The 20,486-nt window shown below is 42.7% G+C and overlaps 1 protein-coding gene across 1 annotated transcript in view; it reads right to left on the reverse strand.

Annotated features, from left to right (window-relative positions):
- LOC131960664 (filamin-C-like) overlaps positions 1-20,486 on the reverse strand; it is a 72,752-nt gene that overhangs the window by 31,673 nt on the left and 20,593 nt on the right. The window contains exons 5-23 of the mRNA XM_059325925.1: positions 20,323-20,441; positions 20,139-20,216; positions 19,393-19,555; positions 18,269-18,469; positions 17,026-17,148; positions 14,215-14,352; positions 14,005-14,131; positions 12,564-12,700; positions 11,592-11,785; positions 11,378-11,491; positions 11,143-11,286; positions 10,405-10,528; positions 9,385-9,545; positions 9,204-9,294; positions 8,580-8,749; positions 8,091-8,208; positions 4,507-4,769; positions 3,268-3,865; positions 465-635 (exon numbers count right to left, since the gene is read on the reverse strand). Coding sequence (XP_059181908.1) covers positions 465-635; positions 3,268-3,865; positions 4,507-4,769; positions 8,091-8,208; positions 8,580-8,749; positions 9,204-9,294; positions 9,385-9,545; positions 10,405-10,528; positions 11,143-11,286; positions 11,378-11,491; positions 11,592-11,785; positions 12,564-12,700; positions 14,005-14,131; positions 14,215-14,352; positions 17,026-17,148; positions 18,269-18,469; positions 19,393-19,555; positions 20,139-20,216; positions 20,323-20,441 — 3,234 coding nt within the window. The remainder of the gene's footprint in view (positions 1-464; positions 636-3,267; positions 3,866-4,506; positions 4,770-8,090; positions 8,209-8,579; positions 8,750-9,203; positions 9,295-9,384; positions 9,546-10,404; positions 10,529-11,142; positions 11,287-11,377; positions 11,492-11,591; positions 11,786-12,563; positions 12,701-14,004; positions 14,132-14,214; positions 14,353-17,025; positions 17,149-18,268; positions 18,470-19,392; positions 19,556-20,138; positions 20,217-20,322; positions 20,442-20,486) is intronic.

The following is a 20,486-nucleotide window of genomic DNA, read 5'->3' on the forward strand; positions in this document are numbered from 1 at the left end:
CTAATAGGAATGGTGATGTTGGACGCTATTTGGAAAGGTAGGAAAGGTTTCTTGAAGTGGAAGCATCTAACTTAACCCTTGATTATTTTCTGTTAGGTTATTAAATTTACTGATATACTGTTTGTTTTATGAGGTAATTATGTTTGATGTTTGTTTGTGTCTAGTTTTTAGTGGGGTTTTTTGGTCATTTTGTGTCTTTTTTTTGTCATTTTGTGTCTTTTTTTTGTCATTTTGTGTCTTTTTTGGTCATTTTGTGTCTTTTTTAAGTAATTTTGCATCTTTTTTTGGTCATGCTGATACTGCCTCCAGCGGCCCCCAGGTGATCTGAGTTTGAGACCCCTGGTCTAAAGGTGTAAAGGTCTAAAGGTCTAAAGGTCTAAAGGTCTAAAGGTTCTCAGATTTACTCTGTCCGACCCTGTTTCTAACTTTCCCTCTGGAGTTAAGAGAAAACTTTCTGGTCTCACCGTCCTCGTAGGGCGTGTACTCCACCCGGTAGGTCCCGTCTCCTCGGTCCGTGATGTAGGCGTCGGTGTTGGCGCCGGACGGGTTGGACACGCTGGCCTTGATGCTGCTGCCGGTCCGGTAGTGGGCCCGGGAGTCCACCACGAAATGAGTGGTCACCTCCCTCAGGACGCCTGCAGAACACAACACACATCAGTCAGGACTCTGATGGTTCTGGGTCTGGGTCTGGGTCTGGTTCTGGGTCTGATTCTGGTTCTGGTTCTGACTCTGGTTCTGATTCTGGTTCTGGTTCTATTTCTGGTTCTGGTTCTGATTCTGATTCTGATTCTTCTTCTGCTTCTGCTTCTGCTTCTGTTTCTGATTCTGATTCTATTCTGGTTCTGGTTCTGATTCTGCTTCTGCTTCTGGTTCTGAATTTATTTCTGCTTCTGCTTCTGCTTCTGCTTCTGATTCTGGTTCTGATTCTGGTTCTGGTTCTGATTCTGGTTCTGTTTCTGATTCTGATTCTGATTCTGGTTCTGATTCTGTTTCTGTTTCTGATTCTATTCTGGTTCTGGTTCTGATTCTGCTTCTGGTTCTGAATTTATTTCTGCTTCTGCTTCTGATTCTGATTCTGGTTCTGATTCTGGTTCTGGTTCTGATTCTGGTTCTGGTTCTGGTTCTGGTTCTGTTTCTGATTCTGGTTCTACCAGTCAGAGCCACAACATTCTTTTAAATAAACCCCATCTGGATATTATTTTGGTTAAATCTTAAAAACAAAACAAACAAACAAACAAACAAACAAACAGACAAACACATAACAGCAAACAACCGTCAGTTATTTTAAGGATAATTTAAAGTAAATATCTGTAGCTAAAGTTATTTTTACTTTAATTAATATTAAATTCATTTAACATAAATTTTGGTACAATAAATGGCATAATTTTATTAATTTTTAAAATGGTTTCAAGCTGTTAAAAACTTATAAATAACACATTTTTATAAGCCAAATAAATAGAAAATAAAAAATCTAGAGGCCAATAAAAATGTTTTTTTTAAAACAAACATGCTTCCATATTACTAAATACATTATAATAAAATTATTATTATTATTATTATTAACAATAAAACAACTGCAAGTTATTTTAAACACAATTTAAAGTAAATATCTGTAGAATAACTAAAGTTTTTTTACTTTAATATGACAGGAAGTGTTTGGAAACTTTTACAGATTTTTCCACATTAAATGTAAAGTTTAACTGGCAGAAAATAGAAAGATCCCTTAATTTTACATTCATAAATATGATTATTGTATTTTTACATATAATTCACTGTAATTTAACATTAAAAACAATTTAAAAAATAAATAATACTGCAAAAAAAATCTATAAAGTCCTATGATATTAATTTATAGACTTTTATTTTATGGTTTATATTTGTAATAAAAGTAATTTACCTTTTTTATTGGCGTATGCACTTAATGTAGAAAAACAAGAAAATAAAACAATATATTTTAAATAAAGAGTAAATAATAGAGTAAATTTCCCAAAAACTCTGTTGTGTTTTACGTGTTTTACGAGGTAAAGTGATTTTTAAAGAACTCTTCATCAAATCAGATTGATGCACATGATTGATTAATCTGATCTATAAGAATTAAATCTGAGATTTTACCTTAAAATCCTCAAATATTCACCAGATAAATGAATTTCTCTGTGAAACAATAATCCCTCTGTGGCTCCTTTGTTTAGTTCTTTCACTGTCAAAGCTTTTACTTAATAAAGTCTCTTCATTACCTTAATGACCCATAATGGAGCTGTCATAGAACCCTATGGGGAACCTTCACAGCTGGTTCCACTCTGAGTTCAGTTTAATGATGTTTACTTTCTGCTCTGCTGGACGTCCCAACACACAATAACAGTTCATAAACACATAATAACAGTTCATAAAGTCACACTGAACAGCTGCTTTCTCATCACGTTGGTTTTTACAGAAAATTGAGTTATTTAACAGAAATGTTCTAGATTATTTTACTGGTTTTCTTGTTTTTTTTTCTGCATTAGGTGCAAATGCAAAAAAGGTAAATTACTTTTATTCCAAATATTCACCACAAAATAAAAGTTAAAATCTGTAAATTAATATAATTTATTTTCTGTTTCCTTACAGTAGAACTTTAAATTTAATGTAAAAAATAATGGTAAAAAGAAATTCCGTCATAATATAGTAAAACCTTTAGTTATTCTACAGATATTTATATTTATAGTGTTTCACCTACATTCATTCATATGAGCACAACAACACACAACGTTATTGTCGACTTGTTTTGAGTCAACGAGTCATCAAATCCTGTCGGACTCTGAGAACATCAACGTAGAAGGTTCAAGATTATACACGGTCTACACAGCGAGTAGCGCGGGAAACGTAACATAACGTCAATGTAACGTAACGTTATGTAACGTAACAGTGTAGCTCCTGAGGGCAGTGTTGCTATATTTAGCGACTTTTCAGACCCAAGTGTTACTGGAGACTTTCGGAGACTCGTTCTGACTCTTCTTAATGAGCCGCGGGCCCCCTCGCGAGAAGAAAATAGTCAAAATACGACAAAAAAGTCAAAATGAGAAAAAAAAATTGAAGCCAAAAAGAAAAAGTCAAAATCACAAGAAAGTCAAAAGTCAAAATGAGAGAAAAAAAGTTGAAATCATGAAAAAAAAGTCAAAATAACAAGAAAAAAGTTGAAGTCACAAGAAAAAATTTGAAGTTACGAAAAAAAGTCAAAATATGAATGAAGTCAATAGAAAACAGTAAAATAGAAAAGTAAAGAGTGCTCACCTCTGGGCTCCACCCCCGGGCCGTGGACCTTCACCCCGCTGGTGTCGACCGCCGGGTCGACCTGCAGGCGGGCGGGGAACTTGGCGGCGGCGTGGCCTCCGTACTTGACGGTGACGGTGTACATGCCGTGGCGGCGGGGGATGTAGGTGATGGAGTACGTCCCGTCCCCGTTGTTCTGCACCAGGACTTCTGCTTTGGCTCCCGAGTCGGAGACGATCTCGATGGTGAGCTCCGCCTCCCCGGCCTTGGAGCAGTCCACCGTGAAGGACCCGTCCTCGTTCACCTTCCCGCGCTCCAGGCCCGGCCCGCTGGCCGTCACCTTGCTGGGGTCGAACGCCGCCTGGACCGCCGCCTTGAAGGGCGAGCCGGGGACGTGCTGCTCCGCAAACAGGATGTTGATGGCGTACTCGCCAGGCTCGGTGGGCAGGTAGGACACGGAGCAGGACCCGTCCCCGTTGTCCTGGCACTCGATCTTGGCCTCGCAGGGTCCCTCCACCGTCAGGCCCAGACCGCCGGTACCCGCCCCCTTGGTGTCGATGGCGAAGGGGGCAGGTTTACCCACGACTCCGCCCTGAAGACCTGGACCGTAGGCCCGGACCTGGACGGGAAACAGGTCAGTAAATTTTTGTACATTTTTGTAAATTTTTGTAACTTTCTGTAACTTTCTGTAGATTCCTCTAACTTTCTGTAACTTTCTGTAACTTACATTAATTTTCATAACTTTCTGAATTTTCTGTAACTTTTTGTAACTTTCTGTATCTTCCTATAACTTTCTGAACTTTCATTAACTTTCTGGTACTTTTTGTAACTTCCTGTAACTTTCCGTAACTTTCTGAAACTTTCTGATACTTTTTGTAATTTTTTGTAATTTTTTGTAACTTTCTATATCTTCCTATAATTTTCTGTAACTTTCTGTAACTTACATTAATTTTCATAACTTTCTGAATTTTCTGTAACTTTTTGTAACTTTCTGAAACTTTCTATAACTTTCTGTAATTTTCTGTAACTTTCAATATCTTTCTGTATCTTCCTATAACTTTCTGAACTTTCATTAACTTTCTGATACTTTTTGTAACTTTCTGGTACTTTTTGTAACTTCCTGTAACTTTCCGTAACTTTCTGAAACTTTCTGATACTTTTTGTAATTTTTTGTAACTTTCTATATCTTCCTATAATTTTCTGTAACTTTCATTAACTTTCTATATCTTTCTGTAACTTTCCGTATCTACTGTAACTGACCTTAGAGGGGTCGGGGGGCATGACGGCCTCCACGGTGAAGGGGCTCCCGGGGACGGGGTTCCCGTCGTAGCTGACCTCCACCCGGTACTGGCCCTCCTCGGGGGGGATGTACTTCACCGTGTGCACCTCGTTGGCGGAGCCCGACTCCAGCTTGCAGGGGATCGGACGCCGCGACGGCGAGACGATCTTAACGTCCAGTTTGCCCTGACCGCCGGCTTCACGAGTGGCGACGGTGAACTCCTCGTCCTTCCCCACGTCCACCTCTTTGATTCACACAAACACACCAGCAGGAGGCGGAGTCAGAGCGGTTTATACTCAAACACACCAGCAGGAGGCGGAGTCAGAGCAGTTTATACACAAACACACCAGCAGGAGGCGGAGTCAGAACGGTTTATACTCAAACACACCAGCAGGAGGCGGAGTCAGAGCGGTTTATACTCAAACACACCAGCAGGAGGCGGAGTCAGAACGGGTTATACACAAACACACCAGCAGGAGGCGGAGTCAGAACGGTTTATACTCAAACACACCAGCAGGAGGCGGAGTCAGAACGGGTTATACTCAAACGCACCAGTAGGAGGCGGAGTCAGAACGGTTTAAACTCAAACACACCAGCAGGAGGCGGAGTCAGAACGGGTTATACTCAAACGCACCAGTAGGAGGCGGAGTCAGAGCGGTTTTTACACAAACACACCAGCAGGAGGCGGAGTCAGAACGGTTTATACTCAAACACACCAGCAGGAGGCGGAGTCAGAGCGGTTTATACTCAAACACACCAGCAGGAGGCGGAGTCAGAGCGGTTTATACACAAACACACCAGCAGGAGGCGGAGTCAGAGCGGTTTATACACAAACACACCAGCAGGAGGCGGAGTCAGAACGGTTTATACTCAAACACACCAGCAGGAGGCGGAGTCAGAGCGGGTTATACACAAACACACCAGCAGGAGGCGGCGTCAGAGCGGTTTATACACAAACACACCAGCAGGAGGCGGAGTCAGAACGGTTTAAACTCAAACACACCAGCAGGAGGCGGAGTCAGAACGGGTTATACACAAACACACCAGCAGGAGGCGGAGTCAGAATAGGTTATACACAAACACACCAGCAGGAGGCAGAGTCAGAGCGGTTTATACACAAACACACCAGCAGGAGGCGGAGTCAGAGCAGTTTATACACAAACACACCAGCAGGAGGCGGAGTCAGAACGGTTTATACTCAAACACACCAGCAGGAGGCGGAGTCAGAGCGGTTTATACTCAAACACACCAGCAGGAGGCGGAGTCAGAACGGGTTATACACAAACACACCAGCAGGAGGCGGAGTCAGAACGGTTTATACTCAAACACACCAGCAGGAGGCGGAGTCAGAACGGGTTATACTCAAACGCACCAGTAGGAGGCGGAGTCAGAACGGTTTAAACTCAAACACATCAGCAGGAGGCGGAGTCAGAACGGGTTATACTCAAACGCACCAGTAGGAGGCGGAGTCAGAGCGGTTTTTACACAAACACACCAGCAGGAGGCGGAGTCAGAACGGTTTATACTCAAACACACCAGCAGGAGGCGGAGTCAGAGCGGTTTATACTCAAACACACCAGCAGGAGGCGGAGTCAGAGCGGTTTATACACAAACACACCAGCAGGAGGCGGAGTCAGAGCGGTTTATACACAAACACACCAGCAGGAGGCGGAGTCAGAACGGTTTATACTCAAACACACCAGCAGGAGGCGGAGTCAGAGCGGGTTATACACAAACACACCAGCAGGAGGCGGCGTCAGAGCGGTTTATACACAAACACACCAGCAGGAGGCGGAGTCAGAACGGTTTAAACTCAAACACACCAGCAGGAGGCGGAGTCAGAACGGGTTATACACAAACACACCAGCAGGAGGCGGAGTCAGAATAGGTTATACACAAACACACCAGCAGGAGGCAGAGTCAGAGCGGTTTATACACAAACACACCAGCAGGAGGCGGAGTCAGAATGGTTTATACACAAACACACCAGCAGGAGGCGGAGTCAGAGCGGTTTATACTCAAACACACCAGCAGGAGGCGGAGTCAGAGCGGTTTATACACAAACACACCAGCAGGAGGCGGAGTCAGAACGGGTTATACACAAACACACCAGCAGGAGGCGGAGTCAGAACGGTTTATACTCAAACACACCAGCAGGAGGCGGAGTCAGAACGGGTTATACTCAAACGCACCAGTAGGAGGCGGAGTCAGAACGGTTTAAACTCAAACACACCAGCAGGAGGCGGAGTCAGAACGGGTTATACTCAAACGCACCAGTAGGAGGCGGAGTCAGAGCGGTTTTTACACAAACACACCAGCAGGAGGCGGAGTCAGAACGGTTTATACTCAAACACACCAGCAGGAGGCGGAGTCAGAGCGGTTTATACTCAAACACACCAGCAGGAGGCGGAGTCAGAGCGGTTTATACACAAACACACCAGCAGGAGGCGGAGTCAGAGCGGTTTATACACAAACACACCAGCAGGAGGCGGAGTCAGAACGGTTTATACTCAAACACACCAGCAGGAGGCGGAGTCAGAGCGGGTTATACACAAACACACCAGCAGGAGGCGGCGTCAGAGCGGTTTATACACAAACACACCAGCAGGAGGCGGAGTCAGAACGGTTTAAACTCAAACACACCAGCAGGAGGCGGAGTCAGAACGGGTTATACACAAACACACCAGCAGGAGGCGGAGTCAGAATAGGTTATACACAAACACACCAGCAGGAGGCAGAGTCAGAGCGGTTTATACACAAACACACCAGCAGGAGGCGGAGTCAGAATGGTTTATACACAAACACACCAGCAGGAGGCAGAGTCAGAGCGGTTTATACTCAAACACACCAGCAGGAGGCGGAGTCAGAGCGGTTTATACACAAACACACCAGCAGGAGGCGGAGTCAGAACGGTTTATACACAAACACACCAGCAGGAGGCGGAGTCAGAACGGTTTATACACAAACACACCAGCAGGAGGCGGAGTCAGAGCGGTTTATACTCAAACACACCAGCAGGAGGCGGAGTCAGAGCGGTTTATACACAAACACACCAGCAGGAGGCGGAGTCAGAGCGGTTTATACACAAACACACCAGCAGGAGGCGGAGTCAGAGCGGTTTATACTCAAACACACCAGCAGGAGGCGGAGTCAGAGCGGTTTATACTCAAACACACCAGCAGGAGGCTGAGTCAGAACGGTTTAAACTCAAACACACCAGCAGGAGGCGGAGTCAGAACGGGTTATACACAAACACACCAGCAGGAGGCGGAGTCAGAACGGGTTATACACAAACACACCAGCAGGAGGCGGAGTCAGAACGGTTTATTTCCTCAGGTTTCTTATTATAATGACTAACAGGATCTTTTTTCCATCTCATTGGCGGTATATGGGTTTCCATTTAAATCACATGAATGATGTAAAAACACAGAAATGCTTTCTGGTGTTTTCGGCACAGAGACAGAATCCGTGGCAGGATGTTTTTAGAGCTGAACCTGAATCTAAACCTGAACCTGACCCCCTGAATGCTGCTCCCCTTCCTGTCTGAAGCCTCGGAGGTACTCACTGTTGTTCAGACCCTGAACTTTGACCTTGTTGAGGTCCAGCGGGGGGGCCACGCTGATGCTGAAGGGGCTCCTGGGGATGGGGTCTCCTCCATGGGACACGGTGAGGGACATGGTCCCCTGGTGGAGGACAGACAGCAGTTAGCAGAGACAGAGAGAGAGACAGACAGACAGACAGAGACAGACAGACAGACAGACAGGTCAGAGACAGACAGACAGACAGACAGACAGACAGAGAGACAGACAGACAGACAGAGACAGACAGACAGACAGACAGGTCAGGGACAGACAGACAGACAGGTCAGGGACAGACAGACAGACAGAGAGAGAGAGAGAGAGAGACAGACAGACAGACAGGTCAGGGACAGACAGACAGACAGACAGAGACAGACAGGTCAGAGAGAGAGAGAGAGACAGACAGACAGGTCAGGGACAGACAGACAGACAGACAGACAGACAGGTCAGGGACAGACAGGTCAGAGCAGTCTCACCTGCTGCGTGGCGGTGTAGCGGACGGTGTACGAGTAGTCGTGGTTGTCGATGATCTCGAAGTCTCGGACCGCGTCCCCTTTAGTCGCGGTGGTGAAGTGGACCTCCGGTTTGGCTTTCCCGGCTCCTTTAGTGTAGATGGTGAAGTGGGTCGGCTTCCCCACCTCCACTCCTAAAGAGAAGAAGAGATTATCTGGAGGTTTGTACACGGCTCGATTACGGCTTTCACTTCAGTAAATAAATAATATATATAATTATATATATATAGTATATATAATTAACAGCTGCTAATAATTATTAGTTATTACTGCAACACAATCCCATATGTTTCCCCACACAGATAAAGACATTTCACAGTGTTTTTGTTCAAGATATTTGACTTAACTTTCAGATTTTTCCATAACTTTCTGTCACTTTACGTATTTTTGCGTAACTTTCTGTAACTTTTTGCATCTTTGTTACTTTCTCTAACCTTCTGTATCTTTCTCTAACCTTCTGTATCTTTCTTAATCTTTCTGTAACTTTCTATAAATTCTTTGTTTTTGTTCAAGATATTTGACAGTAAGAACCACTTTCTTGTACACATTCATTCATTCCAGAGTCTTAAAGCTAAATGAAGCTCTGACCTGTCTTGTTCAGTCCGGGTCCTTCTGCTCTGACTTTAGCTGCATCATGGGATGGGTCCACCTTTATTCTGAAGGGGCTGATGGGTATTTCCTGTTGTGACATTAAAGGTGAGAGGTTAGTTTATCATGTGGTGTGAACAGGAACGTTTCCAGCAGCAGTGAACCCGTCTGAGTGTCTGACCTGATCGGCGAACAGCACCATGATGGTGTACTGGCCGGCTCCCGGGGGCGTGTACTTCACCGTGAACGTGTCATTGTCGTTCTTGATGATGTCGAAGTCGATGTCGGCCTCGGCAGGACCGACCACGCCCGGGGCACACTTGATCCCGATGCTGACATCACCTGCAGGAACCAGCGGGGATCGTACTCACATCAGACTGATTCAAAAACAATAAATGGTTCTAACTAGGGCCGGGACTTTAACGCGTTAATTAACATGAATTAATTACACCAAAATTAACGCGTTAAACAATTGAGGCATTTTAATGGCAGTTATTTTTGCAGCGCGGAACGTTTCTCCCTGGATGAGTTTCAGGAGGAGCGATTATACTGGAGCACCAACTAGCGTTGGTGAGGTGAGACAACAACAAACCACAGTGAACATGAAGGAAGAAGCTGATGAGACCTTTGGTTGGCCCCGTGGATGATGGGGCATTTAGTTACTAAAAACCAACGGATGGAAGCGTCCATAAGAGCATGGTTGTGTTGCTAGGCAACAAGGAATTCACATATCACCATAGCAGCACATCCAGCCTCAAGTATCACCTCAATGCTAAACATATAGCAGCTAGCGGCTAGCGTGCTAGCTAGCGTGGATTGTGTTTTACTTCAAAAACCAAAGTATTCTAGTTTACAGAAGGTCTACCTACCTATAGGCTACCTGGATTTATGAAATGTTCTATATTTATAAATATGCTATTGCTACACTTAATGGCCAAAATGTCACTGGTCTGTTGGACTTGAACAAAAATAAACAATATTTTTGTTGCTTAAGCTTATGTATTCAGTCATTATTCAATGGTTTACTAAAGATACATGTGAAAAAAATTACTTCTCACTGTTCTCAGGTCAAATATTTATATGTGATTAAAATGCGATTAATTTTGATTTATTAATTACAAAGACTCTAATTAATTAGATTATTTTTTTAATCAAGTCCCGGCCCTCGTTGTAATATAGAAGAGGCTGAGCGGCGTCCCACCCTGCCCGGCCTCGCTGCAGTCCACAGTGAAGTATGTGGGCTCGTTGGCCTTCAGGCCAGTCTTCTCCACGCCCGGACCGTAAACCTTCACGTTCTCCGGATGGCTGCCTTCTCCGATCGTCACCTGGTCATCGTAAAAAGTGCAGAAATCATTCCCCAAGACTTTTACTCAGGACAGAATATATAAATATAAATAATTTGGCTGAGCTTTCCATGTAAATACAGAATTAAAGGGGGACCCAGGACAGAACCCTGAGGGACTCCACAGGCTCAGATTTGTGTCAATGGATAAAGATGTAAACAAACTAGTTTAAAATGATGATCACAGTATTAAAACACAACACAACACAATGTTAAAATACAACACTAAAGAGGTTGCTAAACAGTGAGCTAATGTTTGAGTTTATAGTTGGTGGGTGCATGATTGAGTGGATTTAACCCATGATTTTATTTTAGATTTAAAACCAACGAATGTGCTGATGTCTCTGATCTCATTTGGTACTGAGTTCCAATAATTAGTGGCTTTTATAGAAAAAGCATTTAAATATGTAGAGTATATCTGTGATAATGTGTCCTTTAAACAATAAAATATATATGTTGACTTGAATATTAGTTATTGGTAAACATTTTTTGAAAAGATTTAGAACTAAAACTGTTCCAGTGAATCTCTAGTTGACCTAACAAAATGGAAATATCTCGTTTTTTATCCAAATCATTGAGTTTGGGAGCGACTTTTACCCTGAAGGGGCTGCTGGGGACGTTGACCTCCCCCCAGGTGATGATGATGGTGTGTTTGATGGGTTTGGTGGGAATGTAAACACAGAAGAAGGTGCTGTCTCCGTTATCTGTGATCTGTATGTCGATGGGGAAACCCTCCGCGTCCTGAAAGCACAAACAGGTTTCATTAACCTCATTAACCCGATCAGCCTGTCGCTGTTAGAGAAAGACTCGTGACGTTGTGTTTGGTAGCCACCTGAGCGTAGAGCTTCAGCTCCCCGCGGCCGGCCGCCCGGGTATCGATGGTGAAGTCGGCCGGTTTGTTGACGATGCAGCCGATCGGCTCCAAGCCGGGACCGAAACACTTCACCTGAGGAGGAAACACAGCGTTCAACACGTTTGTTCTATAAAAACTACTACACTATATATTATAAAACGTCTGTGGGGCGGTTCAGACGTTCTGCTCTCACGTTCTCGGGGAAGACGTCGCTGGCGGCGGGCAGGATGTGCGCCATGAAGGGGCTGTCCTTAATGTCCTCGTCGTCACAGATGACGTGCACGGCGTAGTCGCCGGGTTCAGTCGGCCAGTAGCGGACGTCACACGACCCGTCACCTTTATCGTCACACTCGATCTTGGCCTGAGACGGACCCTCGATGGAGAAACCTGCAGACAGTCAGCGGGACCCGCAGGGTCAAACACTTCAAACCTCATTTATTCTGAGAATCTAACACAGAAAATAGAGTCTGAGGCAGAACTGATGCTGGTTTGAAGGCAAATGGTGGCCACACCAAATAGTGATTTGATTTAGTTTTCTTCTGTTCACTCACTTTGCATCTTGTTAATTGATAAAAAACTTTCTGTAACTTTCTGTAACTTTCTGTGACTTTCTCTATCTTTCTGTAACTTTCTATAACTTTCTGTAACTTTCTGTGACTTTCTCTATCTTTCTGTAACTTTCTATAACTTTCTGTAACTTTCTGTGACTTTCTCTATCTTTCTGTATCTTTCTATAACTTCTGTAACTTTCTGTATCTTTCTGTAACTTTCTATAACTTTCTGTAACTTTCTGTAATTTCCTATAACTTCTGCATCTTTCTGTATCTTTCTGTAACTTTCTCTATCTTTCTATAACTTTCTGTAACTTTGTCTTTACATACTTTAATACAAATCTGAGTTGTTGGAGTACCTCAAGGTTCCAAAAATAAAATATTAACATTTCTATTTTCAAAAGCATTCTAATTTTAAAGCATTTTTCACACCTGCCTAAAACTTTTTTAAATTTCAAAGAAATTTAAAAAAAAATAAATTTCAAAGAATTCTGACCACCAGCTGTTGAGATACCAGCTGTCACCTTCTCTAAGCCCCTCCCCCAGCCACCTGTCAATCATCCTGAGCAGCAGGTGAGTGTTTGTGATTGGTCCTTTGTGTTTCTGTGACGTACCGAGCGTTCCCACCTCCGTGCCGATGGCCTCCACCACAAAGTCAGCGCTCTTCCCCACCATGCCCGTCTCCAGGCCGGGGCCCCAGGCCCTCACCTTCTGAGGCCCCGCCTCCTCACTCACCTGGACCTCGAACGGACTGAAAACACACAGACACACATTTCATAATCCCACAAAAAAAGAAATGTAGTGAACATTTTATTATTCTACATGCAAAACTTAAACTGGGAGTACTGAAAGTGAAATGTTTGTATTTTTAAAGCCAACAGATTATATTTTCTACTAAATATGAGTTTAATTTTAATTATCTTAATGTCTTAATTAGAAATAAAATGAATGCTTTCCCAACAATTTTACTCAGAGTATATAAATCATTAAACTGAGCTTTTAATGTAAATACAGAATTATAAGGGACCCAGGATAGAACCCTGAGGGACTCCAGACTCAGATTTGTGTTGATGGATAAAGATGCAAAGCAAGTTCGGCTCAATTTTATAAAGTTTAAAATAGTTTAACACATCATATGTAAACATTTCTATACAGTTGCAAGTAAAGGTACATAAAGCTTCTGGAAATATACGATTAGACATTATAATATTGTATTAAAATTGAAATTGATGAGAAAATGTGTCCAAATGTCACAGGCAACAAAAAATGTGATTTGAGCTAACTGTAAATTATTTTATTTGTAAATTATTACTGATAATTAACATGTTTTGTAGATAGATTCTGAATCGATTGACTGAAGGCTGAACCTCTGGAGTCCCTCAAGGTTCTGTCCTGGATCTCTTATGGAACCACTTGGCCAAATATTAAATACTAAATGGACCTTTAACTTACTTGCAAATAACTTACATTTGAATTATTCGATTATTAGATATAATTACCATGCACCAAATATGCTGAAATAATCAGAAGTGAGTGACAGTAAGCTTTGTGTTCTGGCTGCAAGACTTGGACACAATTGAAATTATTTTTGGACTGATTGACAATATTTGAGGAAATTATCATTTTTGCTTAATTCTTATTAAAAATATATGTAAAAAATGACTAAGATGTGATTTTCCTTCAGGCTGTAGAATATGATCTGTAGACAAGGACACAATACTTTATTCTGAAGGTGTTTTGACTCACAGTTTGCCTTTAATAAATGTTGTTTTGGTTTTGGATATTGTGACCATATTGTGATTCCAAAAAATAATTTTGACAAAATGTGCAGCCCGACTTTATATTGTATTTGAGCAATTCCCTAATCACGAATTACAACCTTGGAAAAACAGAAATCTCTAACTTATTTCTAAATCTGACAATTACACAATTGACGAGTACCCCAAGGTTCCTCCCTGGGTCCCCTATAGTTGTGCAGCTACTTGAACGTAAAGCTCCAGACTGGATTTGTTTCAGTCTTCAGTTTGGCTGAACTCCGTCAGTGTGACGTCTCACCTGCGTGGGATGCTGTGTCCTCCCCAGGTGATAGTTACCACGTACTTTCCCGTCGTGATGGGGTAATAATTACACTCGAACATCCCGTTGTCCATCTCGAGAACCTTCACCGGCTCCTCCAGGCCCTCTGGGTTCAGAACACAAACATGAGTGCTGCTCGTTGTGAACAGTAAAGGTTTATTTCAGACTATATTCCAGGTGGTTTCTTACTTGGTCCCTTCACGGTGACTTTGAGCTCCCCGCTGCCGGCTCCTTTAGTGTAAACTTTAAAATCGGCCACTTCTTTCACCCTCAGACCCTTCGGCTGCAGACCTCGGCCCGACGCCCGGCAGGCGTTCGGGTTACAGGCTGTGAGGACCAATCAGAAGGAGGTGAGGGCTCTAGCTGGACTGGGAGATGATGTTGATATTATAATAAAACTAGCAGAAACATTCACACAAACACACAAACACACAGACACACACTCCTGTTTGTCTCCTTCCTCAGTGTGAAACCCTGAACCAGGACCTGACTCAGACTTCTGCTTTGAGCTCAAACACTGACTGAACCAGAGGGCGCCTGGTACAGGCTGGGACTGTAAAACAAATCATTACACTGTAAAAAGGTGTGTCTAAAAACAAGATATGATGAGAAATGATCTTGCTGCATGGACAGAGAATTTACCTTGACAAGATTTCTTGAATTAAGATTGTTAAATCTAGAAATAAGCATGTTGAACACTTAAAATAAGAAATTAACTCTTAAAGCATGATAAATGGTCCAACACTTTTTTTTATCTTGGTAAGAACCAAATAATTTGCAGCGTAGATACAGCCACCAACCAACCAACCAACCAACCAACCAACCAACCAGAGGCCTGACAGACAGTTTCCAGTCAACTTACAGCCGCTGGGAGTCTCCTGTCACTTTAAATGCAGCCTTTCAGTGGGTGACAGGGTTTCACCATCAGTTACTAGGAAATAATAATGTGTGCTCCCTTCATGTACCTATTCATTATTTATTTGTCCTCTCTTACTAACAATTCATACAAAAATTGAAGACTGTACCATAAATGTTTGCTGACATTTTTATTGAACAATCTGAAGTCAGATGGCTGATTTTCTCAGTAAAGCTTGAGAGCAGAGAACAAAGATTGTTCTGTTTCTATAAAGCTGCAGGACATTAAAAACAGGACAGTAATTCTGTTTCTGATTACAGATACAGCCACCAACCAGCCAGCCAGCTGCAGCCGGCAGACAGACAGTTTCCAGTCACTGAGCGTCTCCTGACAGGACGAGTCGAGATTTCTCTGTGAATGAAGCCTTTCAGACTTACTAGGAATTACTCATTTGTGCTCCCATCATGTATATATTCATCATTTATCTGTCCTATTTTCTGCTAAATACAAGATAATTTATTATTTCAATACCTTCATGAGAAGTAAAATGAATCCTTTCCCAACAATTATACTCTACTTAGAGTATATAAATCATGAAAATGAGCTTTCAATGTAAACACAGAATTATAAGAGACCCAGTATAGAACCCTGGGGGACTCAAGAAGCTCCGATTTGTGTCGATGGATAAAAATGCAAGGCATTGGCTCAATTTTATAAAGTTTAAAATAGTTTAACACATCATATGTAAACATTTCTATATCGCAGCAAGTTAAGGTAAATGTAGAAATACACAATTAGACATTAAAATGTCGTATTAAATCTAAAATTGATTAGAGAATATGTCCAAATGTCACATTTAACTGTTAACAACATATTTATAAGTTACACCTTGTGCTGTTCCATAGAGCTGCAGGACTAATATATATATATATATATATATATATATATATATATATATATACTTTATATATACTCTCTCTATATATATATATATACATATATATATTATATTATATATTAATTCACAATATTTGAGGAAATCATCATTTTTGCTTAATTCTTATTAAAAATATATGTAAAAATTATAATGATGTTATTGGGTGTTTTGACTCACAGTTTGCCTTTAACAAATGTTTTTGATAAATAATTAAGCAATAAGCAATTTTGATAAACTTTGCAGCCCTACTTTAGATTGTATGTGATTCACTAATCACCAATTACAACCTGGCAAAATCAAAAATCTCTAACTCTCTTTGACAGGCTCTGAGCTCTGAGTAAAACCACTGGAGTACCCCAAGGTTCCTCCCTGGGTCCCCTATAGTTCTGTAGTTACATGAACGTAAAGCTCCAGACTGGATTTGTTTCAGTCTTCAGTTTGACTGAACTTCGTCAGTGTGACGTCTCACCTGTGTGGGATGCTGTACATAAAATAAATAACACACACACACACACACACACACATCACGGTGTATGTGTTAGTCAGCTGGTCAGAAGCAATGTGCCGAGGCTGGAAGGAAACAGCAGCAGAGATTAAACAGAAACCGTCACTGATGACCTCAAACAATATGCTGCATTATTCACAGGCTGCTGAGAGTCTGAGAGAAATATAAAACACATAAAACAGAATATAACAAAATTTAAGAGACGAGATGCAGCTCGGAGAGGAGAGGGTTAAAGAAAAGGCAGCCGATGAGGATTATTAACATACTTTTAGAGAGATTATCATCATCAGCAGAGGCTTTAATACAGCCCAGAAACCAGACATTCTGAAGTGAAGATGGTCGTCCAGGACAACCAGATGAACCACACACACACACACACACACACACACACACACACACACACACACACACACGTCCTGCCGGGTTTTCTCTGGCCTCAGCTCTATCCTCGGTGAACTGGAGAGTTTTTCCGTAGAAAGTGTTGATGGAGGTGAAGGGACTGATTGTCCCCCAGACACACACACACACACAAACACACACAGTCAGGTTCTGCAGAAGAAGAAGAAGAAGAAGAAGAAGCTGCTCATGCTGTGAAGCTGCGAGCGTCCAGAGATTGGAGGCGGGATGGTTTTGAGTTGAGGTGGAAGGGAACCAGGCTAGCGCAGGCAGGCTCAGGACGCCCCGCCCCCCGACTCTACTAACTTGGTCGCCTGGGTTTGGGCGGAGTCGGAGGCGGGGCTCTCCGGGTCCGGTCTGAGGCGGGGGCGCGTGCAGACTGAGGCGCAACCTGCACCGGAGACCCGGCAGGTGGGACGCTCTGTAGAACTGAAGGAGGGAACAACAGTGATGACACAGAAGACAGGCAGAGACCTCCAGATCTCCAGACTAGATGGCCTCCAGACCAGCGGGCAGTAAGCGGACCAGGCCGGGTTCTGCAAGTCTAAAGTTCTCCAATAGCTTACACCTTCGTCCAAAATGAAAAGTTAGTCCAAAGTCCAAAGGTCAGGTCCAAAGTCCAGAGTCCTTAATCATGTCCCTGTTAGAGGAGAGACTAGTCACAAGTCAGGTCCAAACACGTCCAGAGTCAGGTCACAAGTTGAGAAAGGCAAGTCCCAAATCAATACCAAAGTATTGTCCAACATCTGTCATATCATCTGTCCAAGCATCTGTCAACAATTCTGTCCAAACATCTGTCCAAACATCCGTTCAAACGTCCGTCCAAACATTTGTCCAAACATCTGTCCAACATCTTTCCAAACATCTGTCCAAACATCCGTCAACACATCTGTCCAAATATATGTCCAAACATCTGTCATAACACCCGTCCAAACACCCGTCCAAACATCCGTCCAAACATCTGTCATAACATTCGTCCAAACACCCGTCCAAACATCTGTCCAAACATCTGTCATAACATTCGTCCAAACATCTGTCCAAGCATCTGTCCAAACATCTGTCCAAACATCTGTCATAACATCTGTCCAAACATCTGTCATAACATCCGTCAACACATCTGTCCAAGCATCTGTCCAAACATCTGTCCAAACATCTGTCATAACATCTGTCCAAACATCTGTCATAACATCCGTCAACACATCTGTCATAACATCTGTCCAAACATCAGTCCAAACATCTGTCCACACCTCAGTGGTGGACGATGGAGCACCAGGAAGAAGACCGAACACCGCAGCCCAAAACCATGAGTTTGCCGAGCTTCAGCCACTAAAACCAGCAAGCAGGGACTGTCCCATCAGACCTGGACCAGACTGAGCTGCAGATTCTGTTTTAAAGACTTGTGAGTTCTTTATTCAGTCAGTCTGGACGTCAGATTTCAATGTGACACTCTGATTAGAAACACATGCACCAGATTCATGAGATACTTCAGATTCCGGCTCAGATTCTGGTTGTAATGAATTTGGCCTCCTCTAAACGTCTCGGAGCCTACCCTCGGAGATGTGGACGGTGAAAGGGCTTCTGGGAATCTGCTGCCCGGCGAAGGTCACGTAGACGGTGTGCGGTCCCTCCAGGACGGGTACATAGGTGCAGCGGAAGATACTGTCGCCTTTGTTCTCCAGAACAATCTCCACTGTGTCCCTCCGAGCGTTCGAATCCACAATGATGACGCCCACGTCTCCGGCTCCCGCCCCTGCAGGACGGACGGACGGACAAGGAGACTTTAAGACACTCGAAAGGACAACGAGAAACTATATCAAACTGTTGAGGTGAACATGGACTTCCTTTACATTTCTGTGAAAAAAGACACTCAGGAACATTTAAAGACAAACGTTTTAAAGGCTTTTTAGTGGCGTCCTTTAAGATGAACCTCAGTCTGTGATGGATGCACATGTAGTTTTAGTTTCACAGTCCGTCTGGTTCGTCAGAGTGATGTTAACCCTCTGGAGTCCATGAACGCACCGCAGCACGACTTCTTCACAACGTAGAACTTCAGTAGCATGTTTCCTGCTGTCAGCTGAACTCTAAAGTTTTGGCTTTTCCACAAGTCTCCATGTCACATTTAATGCATCAACTCTTTTTCAGCAAAGGTAAAAATCACCAAAACCAAGTGTGACATGATTTTACTTTTTTTTGCAGAGATTTTGCAGATTTTGCAGTGTGCGTTTCAACATTTCTAGTGTGTTTTTTTTTTTTTTGTATGTTTTATGTGTTTTTTTGGGGGGGGGTTTGTGTGTGTTTTTTATCTGTGTTTTTTGTAATTTTGTGTTTTTTGTCATTTTTGTGTGGTTTTTGAGGTTTTTATGTGTGTGTTCTGTGTGTTTTTATGTGGGGGTTTTGGTAATTTTTTTGGTTTGTTTTTGTGTGTTTCTTGTGTGTTTTTTGTAAAAATAAAAATATGTTCATCTTGTGTATGTCAGTAAGTCAAAATGACAAAAGAGCTGAAAAAGATGATTCCAGCATGGCATGGTGATCATTATTTAAGTTAAGTTTAAACTCCAAAGTGTTAATGCACAGGAAGAAGAACCAAAACCTTCTGGACTCCAGAGGTTCAACACCTGTAGCTGTTGGTGGTGGAACCAGGATTCACCAGACTGACCTGGTCTTCGTGTTTACCTGCGGTGTAAATGTCGAAGTACGTGGGTTTGTTGGCCACGTTCCCGCTGGGCTGCAGCCCCGGCCCGCGGGCCTGGACCCGGGTCGGGTCGCCCATCGCCTTGGAAACGTTCACCATGAAGGGACTTCTGTCGATGTCCTGCCCCGCAAACAGAACCTTCACCTGGGGGGACAGGGACACTCTGGTAGGAAACAGAACCAAATACTGCCAAAACAACAAACCCTGACCTTATTTACAGACTTATTCTACACAAAATACAGCAGCCAGACCGACTCTGATCCAAAAGGTATTTAAATCATAATATATGATAAATATAACCAACCAACCAGAGCAGGAACATAAAGCTTCTGTTTGTGATATAAGAAATGATATAATTATTTTATAGACATTTACTATATAATTTTACAGGGCGTTTCTTCTTTTTTTTTCTACATTAAGTGCAAGATTTTTTCCAGTATTATTTAAATGTTTAATGGTCTTAAATGTTAAATTACAGTGAATTCTGTGTAAAAAAAATACAATAAATACTCATCATACTGCAAGATGTGACATTAAGGAAACTTTCTGTTTTCTGAAAAAAAAAAAAAAGGGAAAAGTCCGGCAGGAAAAGTTGCCAAAAACATCTTCAAACTGAACTGAGACAGAGTTTTATTTGACAGTGTCGTTGAAAGATCTGAGAGCTAACAGGTGTGTTTGTTTGTTTGTTTGTTTGTTTGTTTGTTTGTTTGTTTGTTTGTTGTCTTACTTTATGCAGCCCCTCCACTTTGGGCAGGTAGACGACGGAGTAGCTTCTGTTCTTGTCGTTGTTGGCGATGACTCGGGCCTGACGGACACAAACAGGAACATTCAGCTTATTTCTCTTTGTTTTGTTTGTTTAAACAATAATAATAATAATAATAATAATAATAATAATAAACATGTTCTCCCACCTCCTCCGTGTGTCCCTCCGGATCCTCCACATAAACCAGGACTTCCCCCAGTCCGGCCTCCACCGTCTCCACCAGGAACTCCGCCGGCTTCAGGACCACGTTGCCTCGCGGCTCCAGACCTGATGGAGACCAGAGCTTTAAACAGACCGGGAGCCACAGAGTCT

Source organism: Centropristis striata, chromosome 22 (assembly GCF_030273125.1).
Source record: "Centropristis striata isolate RG_2023a ecotype Rhode Island chromosome 22, C.striata_1.0, whole genome shotgun sequence".
Lineage (NCBI taxonomy): Eukaryota > Metazoa > Chordata > Actinopteri > Perciformes > Serranidae > Centropristis > Centropristis striata.